Here is a 13,808-nt window from a genome sequence, read left to right on the forward strand (position 1 = left end):
CCCCCTTTTCTCCTCTTAAGCAGACAGAAAAAAAAGCAAGGCCTCAGGTTTGACACACTGTCCAGACTCCAGACTCTGTTTTTGTAAGGCTGCTTATGGCTTCAGCAGCAGGAGGTGTAGGTTCTGCCACAAATATTTCTCCCAGGGAATGCTTTTCCAAAACAAAACACCAAAAGTCATCAGTGAGTTTTTATTCGGTTGGGAGCTGATTGAGAGCTATCGCTCACACTCCAGGTGAGGAGTAATGACCAGATCGAGCCAGGAGCCAATAAGGGAAGTGAAAGGCTCTGTGATCTGAAGCACTCGGAGCTTCACAGCCGCTTTATTTCTGCCTTAGTAAAACTATGCTGTTGTTGGATCTGCTCCAAGTTCTGAGCGCTTTATTGGTGAGCCCACATTCCAGCAAAATGCACTCCCTGCGAGACTACACGCACTCCAACTTATTTATCCCTGTTTCATAATTGCACACAACTCCAAACCTCTTTTCTACTAAGCATCTGAGGGCAAAATTTAATTCCAACAGCATTGTGGAAGTTGTTTCAGATTACTACATGTTTCCCCCTTGCATATTGATTCTAGGGCATCAACCTGAAAGCTGCAGTGGCTCGATCACATCATCTCCTAAAAAAAGAAAAAAAAAAAAAAAAAAAAAAAAAAGTGTATAAACCTGGGTTACAGAGAACTGATGCAAATAACTCAAAGCTTATGTCTACAAGTCATCTTAATAGCCAGGCGCAATTGAAAAAAGAAAAAAAAAAAGAAGGCAGACTCCATTTCAACAATGTTAAAGCAGCGTTGGCTGCTCGAGCCCTCGGCGAAACCGAGATAAGGCCTATCTCCCTCCATCATCACTAAACAAGATTGAGCAGAAAAATACAAATTACAAAGGCTTTAGGCAAAGCTCTTTATCTGCTGTTTGGGGGGGGGTTGATCACGACTGAGGAAATGGCTCTGTGTGTCGAACAGATCCTGTCCCACCACTTCCACTTGGGCATGAAACAATGCGAGCGGTTACTATCTCAGCCACGCCACTATCCTTCCACGTGCGGAAAACAAGCAGAAACCTCACCGAATTCTTAACACTTGAGAAACAGCTCTGTCTGTGGAAACATGATAAATTCGGAAAGCATGTGCAGGAGTCCATGGGTGTAAAAGCATGCTTAAATTGTGTGAGGATTCGAGCTTTACTCATGGACACACATCCATTAATACATTTTCATCACCTAATGGACTGAATATGGTCCATAACAGCTTTATTTTATCCACTGCATACTTCACACACCTACTGTTTTGATTTGTAGTGGGGGTTTTTTCTTTTCTTTTCCACGCCAACGTGCGGCACACGGGACGACCTAGGTGCAGGCGTACAATCGATCAGCGTGGCTCAGCAGCTCGCTGGCCCGCGGCCTCACAGCGGGAGAGTTTCACCAGCGCCAGCCTTCTGAAGGCTCCGGATAAAAGTAAGCCCCTAGCGCAGAGGCCCAGACATGAACAGACGAGGAAAAAGAGGAAAAACAAATACGTGTTTTGGGCCGGCCTGATGGACCCCGCTCTCTGGAGGCCTCCCGCTCGTCTGATGATGTCGATAATGGAGGCCGCTGGAGCCCAGGAGTGCACTTAAACACCAGGATTAGCTCGGGCCAGAAAACGCCTGTGTTTTTAATACATGCCGACGGAAGGAAGCGTTCGGCTACAAAGCGACGGAGCGATGCTCTTCTGTGGCTTTTCATGACAGGTCAGATGGTAGAGGGGAAGAGAGGAGAGGAGAGAGAGAGAAAGAGAGAGAGAAGACACAAGCACCTCCTAGCTCTGGAAACCAACTAACAAATAATCCTCCTCTATTTAAAAAAAATAAATACAACAACAGAGGGAAAAGAATTTTCTAGCATCCCTATTTGCATGAAATGAAATCGACTCTCGAAATTCAGGCCAAGTCATTAATTAATGTTTTGCGTTCAAGAGATCCAGCACGCCAAAATCCCAGTGAAACCAGAGTGGTCTTTTTTTTATTTTATGAAATAACTTACAGTACTGGCGCTGACAAGCAATACATTTACCTACATTTTCTTTTAACCAATAACATGGAGTATGCTCTTGAATTTTGAAGTTTTGGGCCCTTTTCCCTTTGGCCAAAAAAAACAGATATTATTTAGCAATAATAAACCTGTAGTTTATTCCAGCATATTCAATTCATATGCAAGAGGATGAAACGTCCAACCTGATTAAAGCCTTCTATGAGTTTCTAGCACCAATATGTGATCATACCATGTCAAAGAGGTAAGAGATGCTAACAAATCATGTGAAGGTACACCTTTGACCTGGCCTTTGACCTGCAGATATACACACAGGCATGAGAACCTGTGCGTGCACACACACACACACACACACACAGTATTTGAGATGTGGAAATATATTCTTTGGAAGATCATATAGGTCTTGTGACTGATACAAGGTAATTTTAATCACTAAGATGCAGCAAAAAAAAAAAAAAAAAAAAGGGTTATTACTGTATCGATATCACTGCTTCTCTAATTCAAAGGTAAACAAGAAGACGAAGTAAAATAATTATGAACCCCGAGTGTAGAATATCGCCGTACAGTACATCCTCCTATTAGAGAATTTTTCATCCTTTTTACGAGCGTCACGAGGCACAGGCGATGTTTAATTCCTCCGCTGATTTATTAGACATGCACTTGAAGGAAAGAGTACATCAATCTCGGGCAGATCCCTGCAATCAGCGCACACATAAAGAAATGAAAGATCCCTCCACTGACAAAACGGTTACCTCTCTCAGTCTAAAAGCCAGGTTCAGAGATCAGGCTCGTCAGTGCCCGGCCCGGCTGCGGCGTGTCTCTCAGATTACACACATCAAAAAGCCTGAAAGCCACCAAAAGGAGGAGGCATGAGAGCAAGGCCACATTGTCACCACACGATTAACATCACCGCTGAAAAAGATGCCCCCACTCACCCCCCCCCCCACTACACCCTATACACCTCCCCATCTCCTACTACCCCCTATTAACAATTGTGCCAAAGAAAATGATACCTTCTTTTGATTTCTCAAAAAGACCCACCAATCCTTTTGGGGGGGTGGGGGGGGGGGGGCAAAAAAACACGATATGAAGTGTGAGTCGGACGGAGCTATAGGTGGCACTGTTGCATCACAGTTCGCACCAGATCTCCTCGCACTCTTCGCCGATTACAAAGAGTGAAAAAGGGGTGTTTGGGTACGCCACCTAAAAATATTCTTTCATCTATGTTCAAGTGTCATTTCCCCAAAAGATTTTAATAACATCTAATTATTTCAAACTGCTAGGATGGATCTTTCAAAATATCACACTTCCCAAACACTTTTTTTTTATGCTAAAACTGCTCTTTTTCCTGCGAGAGTGATTCAACAGTTAATTATCGTAGGTTTTTCTTTTTCTTTTTTTTCCTTTTTCTTTTTTTCATTTTCTCCGCCACAAATCAAACTTGAGCGAAAGCTGAGTGGAAAAAATTTTGAGAAGCAGCACAGAGGAAAATACGGAGCGAGCAAACTCGATGATGTTAAACGAGTGGATATAATAAAACTGAAGTTTGTCATTTGTACATTTAAAAAAAAATTAAGCTTTTTATTTAGTTGTTCATCTAGCAGTCTTGTGTAACTTACTTTTAAATAAAGAGAGAGGGTGATGTATCCATAATCTTATCACATCTTATTAACAGTAAAGCAAAATCCAAGAATTGTGTTTTGAAAAGAAAGTGAAATTGCTCTAATAGCCTACAGCAAATGTTCCACATCTGAACTGATACAACTTGCTATAATAAACACGGGAATGAGGCAATTTTCTATTTTCAGTCTTTCCTTCAAAACTATTTGTCTGGAAATAAAAAGCCTAAGCATGGGTGAACACTGAGACTTAAACAGAGGTGTGTGTGCGCTGCTCCTCTAAACACGGACAGGAAATGAGTGTTTATCATATGCAAGCGCAAGTCCACAGATCATCCGAAGTGTGGTGAAAAGTATATAGCTGGCAAGTCTAATGGCCCTCAGATGCATAACAACATCAACAACAACATCAACCTTTGGGCATCCTGTAATAAGATGGGTTTAGAAGCAGGCGTACACGACGATGGCTCACACCGACGACTATAATGCAGAACTCAGCAAAAAAAAAAACAGCAATGGTAGTAAAAGATAGACTTTTGGAGATTGTTAAAGCTTAAAAAGTCTGGGAGAAAAAGAAAGAAGTGTGGCCCTGAGGCAGGTTCATGAGCTCTGAGCTCACGTTCTGGTCATGTCCAAAGAGAGAGTGATGCTGCACGAACTTGTTTGCACAGAGACGTACAGAAAACGCATTTCCCTGTTTCTGTTTACACCATGTCTGGCTCGTCTCTGCCCATATTCCTATATAACAAGCAGTAAAAATTTGATGGCACTCGGCTCTAAAGGTGCAAGATGATCTGCAGTGTCCTGTGCAGGTATGAGAGGCTCTTCACTCTGTCAGAAGGAGAACTTTTTAACAACAAAAAAAAAAAAACCCTGATTAACTCTCTCATGGCAGAAAGAATGGTGGAATGAACAAAGTACATCAGGCAAGAGACCTGACAGACATCTCCTAACACAACCCGGTCATCAGATATTCGGCCCTCAAAATTAATATCCTCCAGTCCAACTGCAGTTGAATAATGCATTCGAAGGATAGCTTTCTTTTTTCTTTTCTTCTTTTTTTTTTTTTTTTTTTTTTAAACTGAAGATCGTAGAGACAAACAGGAATGGGAAGGCAAAAAATATATACACTACTACTAATATAAATATATACATAAATATCTAAATATTTATATTTATTTATTTTGGTATTTTACCTAATTTAAGTTCCAGTTTACAATTTATGTGAACATATTGTTAATTTTAGATCCTGAAATTGTAAAAAAATTTTATTGAAAATGTAAATTGTGTAAATTGTCAATTGAAAAAAAAAGAAAGGAGAAAAAGCTCATTCTTGGTCATTGATTATTTTTTTGCCCTATAAGCACAGATTAAGTGTTTTTGAGTTCAGTGATATAAACTGTAAAAATTAAATAGAATCTTTAAGAAGTTACATTCAGTAACATTCACTACATTCACTAACACTGTCTGTAACACACCAAAGCTAAAGAGTCAAACCAAGTAACCCGGTCTGCCGTAACTAAAATAACAATGTTCAAGACTTAGGACAAAAAAATCTGAAATACTTGTCATGCCTCAACATGTACTTCATCACGAACTCGAAACCCCGCCTTGTTTTAACTTGCACATACATGGGGTTATCTCCAGAACCAAAACAAATAATTATTGGCACAAAGAATAAACCTTTAACTTCTATACATTTATAATTAATAATAAATATATACAATATTTATTTAGGGGTATATATATATATATTTATATATAGTACAGACCAAAAGTTTGGACACACCTTCTCATTCAAAGAGTCACACTGAAGGCATCAAGGGATATTTGACCAAGAAGGAGAGTGATGGGGTGCTGCGCCAGATGACCTGGCCTCCACAGTCACCGGATCTGAACCCAATCGAGATGGTTTAGGGGTGAGCTGGACCGCAGAGTGAAGGCAAAAGGGCCAACAAGTGCCAAGCATCTCTCGGGGAACTCCTTCAAGACTGTTGGAAGACCATTTCAGGTGACTACCTCTTGAAGCTCATCAAGAGAATGCCAAGAGTGTGCAAAGCAGTAATCAAAGCAAAAGGTGGCTACTTTGAAGAACCTAGAATATGACATTTTTCAGTTGTTTCACACTTTTTTGTTATGTATATAATTCCATATATAATTCCACATGTGTTAATTCATAGTTTTGATGCCTTCAGTGTGAATCTACAATTTTCATAGTCATGAAAATAAAGAAAACTCTTTGAATGAGAAGGTGTGTCCAAACTTTTGGTCTGTACTGTGTATATATATATATATATATATATATATATATATATATATATATATATATATATATATATATATATATATATATATATATATATATATATATATATATATATATACACACACACACACACACACACACACACCGTATCTCACAAAAGTGTCTACACTCCTTGCAGTTCAGCAACTATTTTAGTATATCTTCTAAGCGACAATACTATAGAAATAAAACTTGTAAATATTGTAGAATAGTCAATGTGCAACTTGTATAGCGATTCAGATTTACTGTCCTCTGAAAATAACTCTACATACAGCCATTATTGTCATAATAACTGGGTGTTGTCAAAGTGAACATGTCAAAACTGTGTCCAGAGTCAATATTTTGTGTGAGCACCCTTGTAATATAGCACTGCCTTAATCCTCCTGGGCATGGAATTCACCAGAGTTGCACAGGTTGTTGCTGGGATCCTCTTTCACTCCTCCATAATGACATCACGGAACTGCTGGATGTTAAACAAACGGCGCTTCTCCATCTTCTGCTTAAGCATGCCCCACAGGTGCTCAACAGGGTTCAGGTCTGGAGACATACTTGCCGACTTAATCGCCTTCAGCTTCCTCAGCAAAGCAGTTGTCATCTTGCCGATGTGTTTGGGGCCGCAGCTCCCCAATACCAGCAGCACTCATGCAGCCCCAGACCATAATGCCGCCACCACCATGTTTGACTGTAGGCAAGACACAATTTTTTTGGTACCCCTCACCAGGTCACCTCACACATGCTGGACACCATCCGAGCAAAACAAGTTTATCATTGTCTCATGAAACCACAGGACATCGTTCCAATAACAAGAAAGTTTGTAGACTTTCTTGTGAGCCAGCTTCTGGGATGAGAGCCATGCACTGACTTGTTGCAGTGAGGCGTATGGTCTGAGCACTGACAAGCGGACTTCCGTTTCTACAACCTCTAAAGCAATGCTGGCAGCACTCATACGTCTGTTTATTAAAGCAGCTTCTGCACCTGACGCACAACACGAAGACTCAACTTCTTTGATGGACCCTTGTGAGGCCTGTTCCGAGTGAAACCTGTCTTGGAAAACCTTTGAAAAACTCTGGCCTCTGTACTGTAACTCAGTTTCAGGGTGTTCCTGATCTTCTTATAGCCTAGGCCAACTTTGTGGAAAGCAACAATTCTAATTCTCAAATCCTCAGAAAGTCTTTACCATGAGGTGCCATGTTGAACATCCGGTGGTCAATGTTGAAGACACACAATTGTGAAGGATGTCTTTACAATAAACTCCTTAATCCAAAACCTGTTCCCCTGTGCACAAAGCCATCTCCATGAACATATGGTTTACATGAGTTGGAGTAGAAGATCTTGAGTGGCCTACATGAGCATCTTTGAAATTAATTGAAACTCTGACCTCACCCCCAGGCCTCCTCACCCTCCCTATCTTTACTAACACTGAGCACAATAGCAGCATATCGGTTTTGCTGGTAGAAACAGGTTTGTTAATGAAAGCAGTTACCCTTATCAACTGTGATGGTCAGAAAAGCATCACAGAACAAGGTGAAGCTTGTTAACTTGGCACGTTTTTATGCTGGATGCCCTTCATAACGCAACCCTCCCCATTTATCCGGGCTTGGGACCAGCACTAAGGCTTGTGCAACCCTAATGGCTGGGGTTGGTTCCCTGACCGGGTATCACACCCTATAAGCTGAGAAAAGGAATGCGAGTCTGTTATAAGTGCAGATAGAAGATTGGAAAAAAGACCAGGTGATATATACATTTTTAAGTTCCAATTACAAACAAATTGATTTTATCCTCCTGTGACCTCACTCTGGGAGAATTTAAAGAAAATATTTAAAAATATTAAAAAAATATCCTTTTTTTTTTTTTTTTTTTTAAACAATAATATATCGTAATGCGAGAGCCAAACAAACAAGTATTAATACCATTCATAAGCAACAAGCAATCCGATGACAAAAGGAGGTTCTTAAGACATTAGATGAGAACAAATTGCTGAAACCTGTGCATGTTTTTTACTACTATTTGTAGATGTGCTTACACAACAGTAAGACTTGGTCACATGGCAAAAAAAAAAAAAAAAATTCACAATGCTTGGAGACATTTGCACAATGCACATGCCATATTACAATGTTATGTGCAACATAATTTTGAAGTTATATTTTTAAAGACAATATTATAAAAACATTTTTTTAAAGAAAAGAATTTCATGAGTAAAAACGGTGAAAACATTTGATATAAGAAAACAGTTGTTGTCGATGACAGAAATCAGCCTCATTGTCTCATTATATAGCAAAAAGGTGAGTTCAAAAGTGAGTACACCCCTCACATTTTAGCAAACATTGTAGTTTATCTTCTCAAACGACAATACAATAGAAATAAATATTTTTTTAATATTTTAGAGTCGCCGATGTGCAGCTTATAGAGCAGTACAGATTTATATACTATACAACCTTTATTGTCTTAATAAACTGGCAACAAAAGTGTGTACACCCTAAGGGGATAACAGCTGTACGTTGTATAACCATGCAAAGTCACGTCCAAGAAGGAAGGATGGATGGAATGTAGGCATTTGTTAAAGTATGCTGAAATAAGAAGAACAGTTAAGTAGATTATATCTTTAGAAAATTAAATATTAAATGTAACACACACACACACACACACACACACACACACACACACACACACACACACACACACACGCACGCACGCACATCTGTATTACCCAAATGGCATCTAACAAATGTAAACTATTTAATTAAATTTTTCCATTTATTTAATTTTATTTTCATTTGTGACAATTTAATTGATTACTCAATTTAATCAAAAAAAAAAAAAAAAGTGTATTGCATTAATTAGATTTATTGTATAAAACGTATTAGAATAATATTTGATCAATTATTTATCTAAGCAGACATTTTATTGAAAATTGTTTTCAAAAGGTAAACTGTTGATGCTTACAAATGTTAATAATAATAAACTGTGTTAATGAAAAAACGACAAGTAATTTTACGTTTTGCATTTCTACCCCGTAACTGCACTGAAATTGTACCGGACTGTGAAATTTGTGTACCGTTACAACCCTAATATGTATGTATGTAAGTTCCCCCCAATCACATTACTTGGGGAGGTAAATGCTTGTGAACATTTCAATATAATTTTATATCCTTAAACATACTCAGTGACATACAAACAAACACAAGTGTATTGCTGGATATGAATGAACAAGTGGAAGCCATCTGGAAGTCCAAATATCCAGATTGACTTCAGGTGTGTTTACCTGTGCCATGATCTGAAATTCTTAAGGCTGGCTTAATGCTTAACAAGTCTTAAATTTGTTTTCATTAACAAAGTACCTTTATAAGGATTACCTTCACAAGTTTTAGTAGCTGGTACAGGTCTTCCACCTCGTCGGCATCATTCGGGTGGTATTCTCTGCCTGTGTCCACACTCGAGCCCTCAATCGTCCTCCGGTACAGTGGCAGATCCATGGCCTCTGCATACAGCTCAATAGCCTGATGACCAACTGTTTGATACATGTAGCTGTCCAGTTCATCTAGGTGGCATGGAAATGAAGACAAAGTGTTATTATTATAGTTTTCACGAGCAGATTTTGAGGATTTCAGATGCATGATCTTACCTGTGTGAGCTGGTCTGAGGTTGGCCAGTGCTACTATAGTGTGTCCTGCAGCAACACACTGCATCATGTTGTAACAGCTGTCTTTGCCACCACTGTGAACAAAACAAGTGAATGAAATATTATATATATATATATATATATATATATATATATATATATATATATATATATATATATATATATATACACACACACACGTGTGTGTGTGTGTGTGTGTGTGTGTGTGTGTGTGAGAGAGAGAGAGAGAGAGAGATACACGGCATTTATATTTAAAAATTTAGCTTTATATTAAATACATATTTAGATGCATTTATATGTTTTGCTTTATATGGCAGGTGAATGTTTAAATGTGTAGCTGTTGTGCTTCATTTGTAATCGTACACTTTTAGGAGAACTGTAACAGTAAACACATGTGACAGCTAAATAAATCGAAACGATGAATAAATATAATAAAGTTTTTAAGCAAAGAAAAAGCAATAGTTTGTTACCTTATTAATGCAACAACTTTCATTTTCATGCTTTCTGCGGTCACACAACAGAACTAGAACAGAACGTTTTCATTTACAGGAGTCTGTCACTCTGTAAAGATGTGCTACTCAGGAGGCTCACGCCGGGTCACTCGGGCTCAATCCCAAACCACTCACTGATCCCTACATAACCGCCCTACATACTGCTTTAACACAGCGGTCTATTCAGCCTCCACCAGTGTACTGTATAACCAACAAGAAGCCATTTGAGATTTAGCCCAATTTGTAAACACGAGTCGATAATGTGCAAGCCGCGTCTTCCGTGAGAGTAAAGGACCCCGAGCTGGGGGGAAAAAGCTGCCCTTTAATGTGCCTGTTAACAAAAAATCTGCAAAGGCTCGAGATGACATTTAATATAACAGAATTATAGAGTGTGAATAAAAGAAATGTAAGCTAATATAAATTAATATAATAATAATAATAATAATAATAATAATAGCAACAACAACAACAACAGCAATGATAATAAAATAATAATCATTATTATTATTGTTATTATTATTATTATTATTATTATTATTATTATTATTATTTAATTTTTATTTATTTAAATTTTTTGCTGCTGTAACACAGAAATCTCCCAACTGTGGGACAAATAATGGTATATCTTATGTTATCTCAATAATAATAATAATAATAATAATAATAATAATAATAATAATAATAATAATTTATAAACACAATTTATTATTGTTGTGATGTATAAGCAATATAATTATTTTTTTTATAATAGATTTAATTATTGGCACACATTGTAAGAGCTTGTAAGAGAAACATATGTGCAAAAAATGATGACTACAATTTTAAAATTATTTTTAAGTCAGAAAAAATACAATACTGAAGAAACTGATACAATACTGATACAATACTGAAGAAAATAAGAAGAAGAAGAAGAAGAAGAGAAAAAGAAGAAGAAATAATAATAATAATAATAATAATTGATTTTATTTGTGATACCTAAGCAATTTTAATTGTGTTCAGAAGTTGTAATAATTGTGACATAATTTTAATCTTGAAATAAGAATATGTGAAAATAATGACTTCAATTTTAATAAAATATAATAAAAGCAATATTACTTATAAAAACAACAATAATAAAAAATAATCTCATAATCTCAATCATAATAGTTGCACTATTTTTCTTCATTTTTATCTTCTTCTTCTCCCCCCTCTAATTATTATTATTATTATTATTATTATTATTATTATTATTATTATTATTATTATTATTATTCAATATATTTGTCTGCCTAATTGGGGCTTTCAAGCATATTTAAAAATTAAGGTATATCATCATTTTATCCTAAGTGGAAAAAAAAGATCTCGCTATCCATCATATACACTAATATTACTGTAATCCTCAAATGTATGTCAATTGCACACACACACTAATTTTAACAACAGGGTGTTGTTGGGAAGGGTGCAGAGTTTGCAGAGCCTCATGGAGTTATGGCACACACGAGCTGATGAACAGCAGCAGCCGCCTCTCCAGTGCTATTCACACAGACAGTGTTTTCCTCAGAGGGAGTGCTGTGGCTGAGAGGAAAACCTTTGATGCTCCTTTTGCTCTCAGTTGTTGTGCCAGAACAGAATAATTGCAGTGCCTTCGTGTACTTTCTTCACCTTGTGCCCCTAAGCAGGCCAAAGGCAACTGATTTTGTCAGCATATACAAAATTGAAAAAGACATCTTCTCGGTCCTGTGTATTTTTTTTTCTTCTTTTTTTCTTTTTAATATAACCTGCTTTTGGTCATTTATGTTCTTATTTATTTATTGGGTGCTCTTTGAAAACTTGGTGGAATCAATGCTGTTGCAAAACTTGTTTCTTTTCTTTGTGTCTTTGCAGAGTTTGTTGGAAGATTACGATGTTGTGGATTTTTTATTTATTTATTTTTTTTTTTTCAGTTGTGAATCAAATGTTGCCTTTCAAGTAATGAATTTATATATGTGATGTTTTATACAAAGTGTACATTGTGCTCCATGTCTAGTCATTCACACACATTCCATTTCATCACTGAAAACACTCTGAATCTCCAAGCACTAAGCATATTTATTATTTATAAATCTGATCGTTTTGCAGGTGAACTTGTAAGGAATTTTGTTTTTATTTTTGCCAGTATGCTTGCGATTTACAATTGAGCGTTCCGTCGTCTTGTAGGCCCACAGGGAATAAAAACCTTTGATGGATAGTGCATTGGAGGCACAGGCAATGAACTGAATATGAGGAGCATAAATATGGAGGCAAGGCACAGAGAATCGAATGGCACCCTTAAAGGAGCATACACATACAACAGTTGATTTACACAGATACACAAACTAATTTTTGTCAGACAAGGACACAAAAACTTTGGGGTGTAATGACAAAGTGAGGCCTGAAATCATGGTGCAGACATATTGAGCAGCAGGGCACTCCAGTCAAGGTTGAACACAGAGGTAGGAAAGAGTCGTCACACACCGGCTTTCTATTTATCTTCCCCTTTAGAGGACAGCCGATACGGATTCTATTAAAAAGCGACACTGTGTGACATAGTGCGCTGTTGCTTTTTGCGGCAGCTTTTACACTTTTCTGTTTTTTGCTCCATTTCATATTAATGGAAAGTGAAACACTGTTGGCAGTCTCTGAACAAACATGCTTATTTATTGTCTTTTATTAGAATAGCACTAAATCCTGAACGTTCTTGTATTAAACCTGGAAGACTTGTCAGAAACATTTACAACTTCTGCTCTGCTCCTTTCATGCCACTAATCCAGTGAAATATTGATGAATTAGCTTTGGCAACGCAACACAGTACTGGGTGCTGAAACTCTCCCATAATATGTACAGTAGGTCTTACTCATAACTTCTGGAAGAATATTTACATCATTAGACAGCTATTTCCTTTACACTAAGGGGGCATTTGTAGCTCTGCCTAAACACAAGCTCTCCTGAACCTAAAAAAAAAATATAAATCCAGATCCTGATTTTCCACTGCACACAATTTGCTCAAACTCTTCATGTGGTCACTAACACTGAGCAGACCTGTAAGGTCATTTGCAGCCTGTTCAGATGCTTTTCGTTACAGTATTGATGTGGCTGATGGTGACCTGGCAACCTCCAGCTTCCTGCTCCATGACTTCTCAGCAAACAGCAGCTTGCAGCAGGCAGTGATGGATTCAACTGTACATTATCCTCAACAGGCCATGCACGCTAAAATACCAGATGTCTCACCAGTCCGACTAATGGCACCGAATAGTTCACGTAAAGTTTGAAATTCACTTGGAAATAATCACTTGTGTTTTGATTGGGCATTTGCTGGTCACTCATGAGAGGCAGACTTTTCTCCTATAATAAAAATGACTATAAATCATGAGATTTAAGGACTTTATAAAGTGATGCAGTGTTTGGATGCCGCAACTTCTCCACTTCTTCCATAGAGAAAAAACAACATATGCAGAAGTGTGGCAAAATAGTCAGCATATTATAAAATAAGTAAGATGTTCATGAGTCAAATTTTGTTTCAAGAGTCAAGCCCTCGATTATAATCGAGCTCAAGAGAAGTCCACAGTCAACAGCAAGACAAATGATTATAATACCCACAGTTTGGAATTAGAGGGCCTCTATAGACAAGATTGAGTTAAAAGTAGCTAGTATTCTGCAAAATCAGATCCACAAAGGTAGCTAGCATTTTTACAAAAGAGATGCTTGCACAAAATAAAGTGAAGT

The 13,808-nt window shown here is 37.5% G+C and overlaps 1 protein-coding gene across 3 annotated transcripts in view; it reads right to left on the minus strand.

The window, feature by feature from the left end:
- dph6 (diphthamine biosynthesis 6) overlaps positions 1–10,368 on the minus strand; it is a 71,158-nt gene extending 60,790 nt beyond the window's left edge. For 2 of the 3 annotated variants that reach the window (XM_083545640.1, XM_083545641.1), the window contains exons 1-3: positions 10,068–10,337; positions 9,580–9,671; positions 9,311–9,495 (exon numbers count right to left, since the gene is read on the minus strand). In XM_083545640.1, coding sequence (XP_083401766.1) covers positions 9,311–9,495; positions 9,580–9,671; positions 10,068–10,096 — 306 coding nt within the window. In that variant the 5' untranslated portion in view covers positions 10,097–10,337. Of the gene's footprint in view, positions 1–9,310; positions 9,496–9,579; positions 9,672–10,067 lie in introns of all 3 variants that reach the window. The other variant, XM_083545639.1, reaches the window with a different exon arrangement.
- Between the last annotated feature and the right edge of the window lie 3,440 nt (positions 10,369–13,808).

Source organism: Silurus aristotelis (genome assembly GCF_946808225.1).
Source record: "Silurus aristotelis genome assembly, chromosome: 6".
Classification (NCBI taxonomy): Eukaryota; Metazoa; Chordata; class Actinopteri; order Siluriformes; family Siluridae; genus Silurus; species Silurus aristotelis.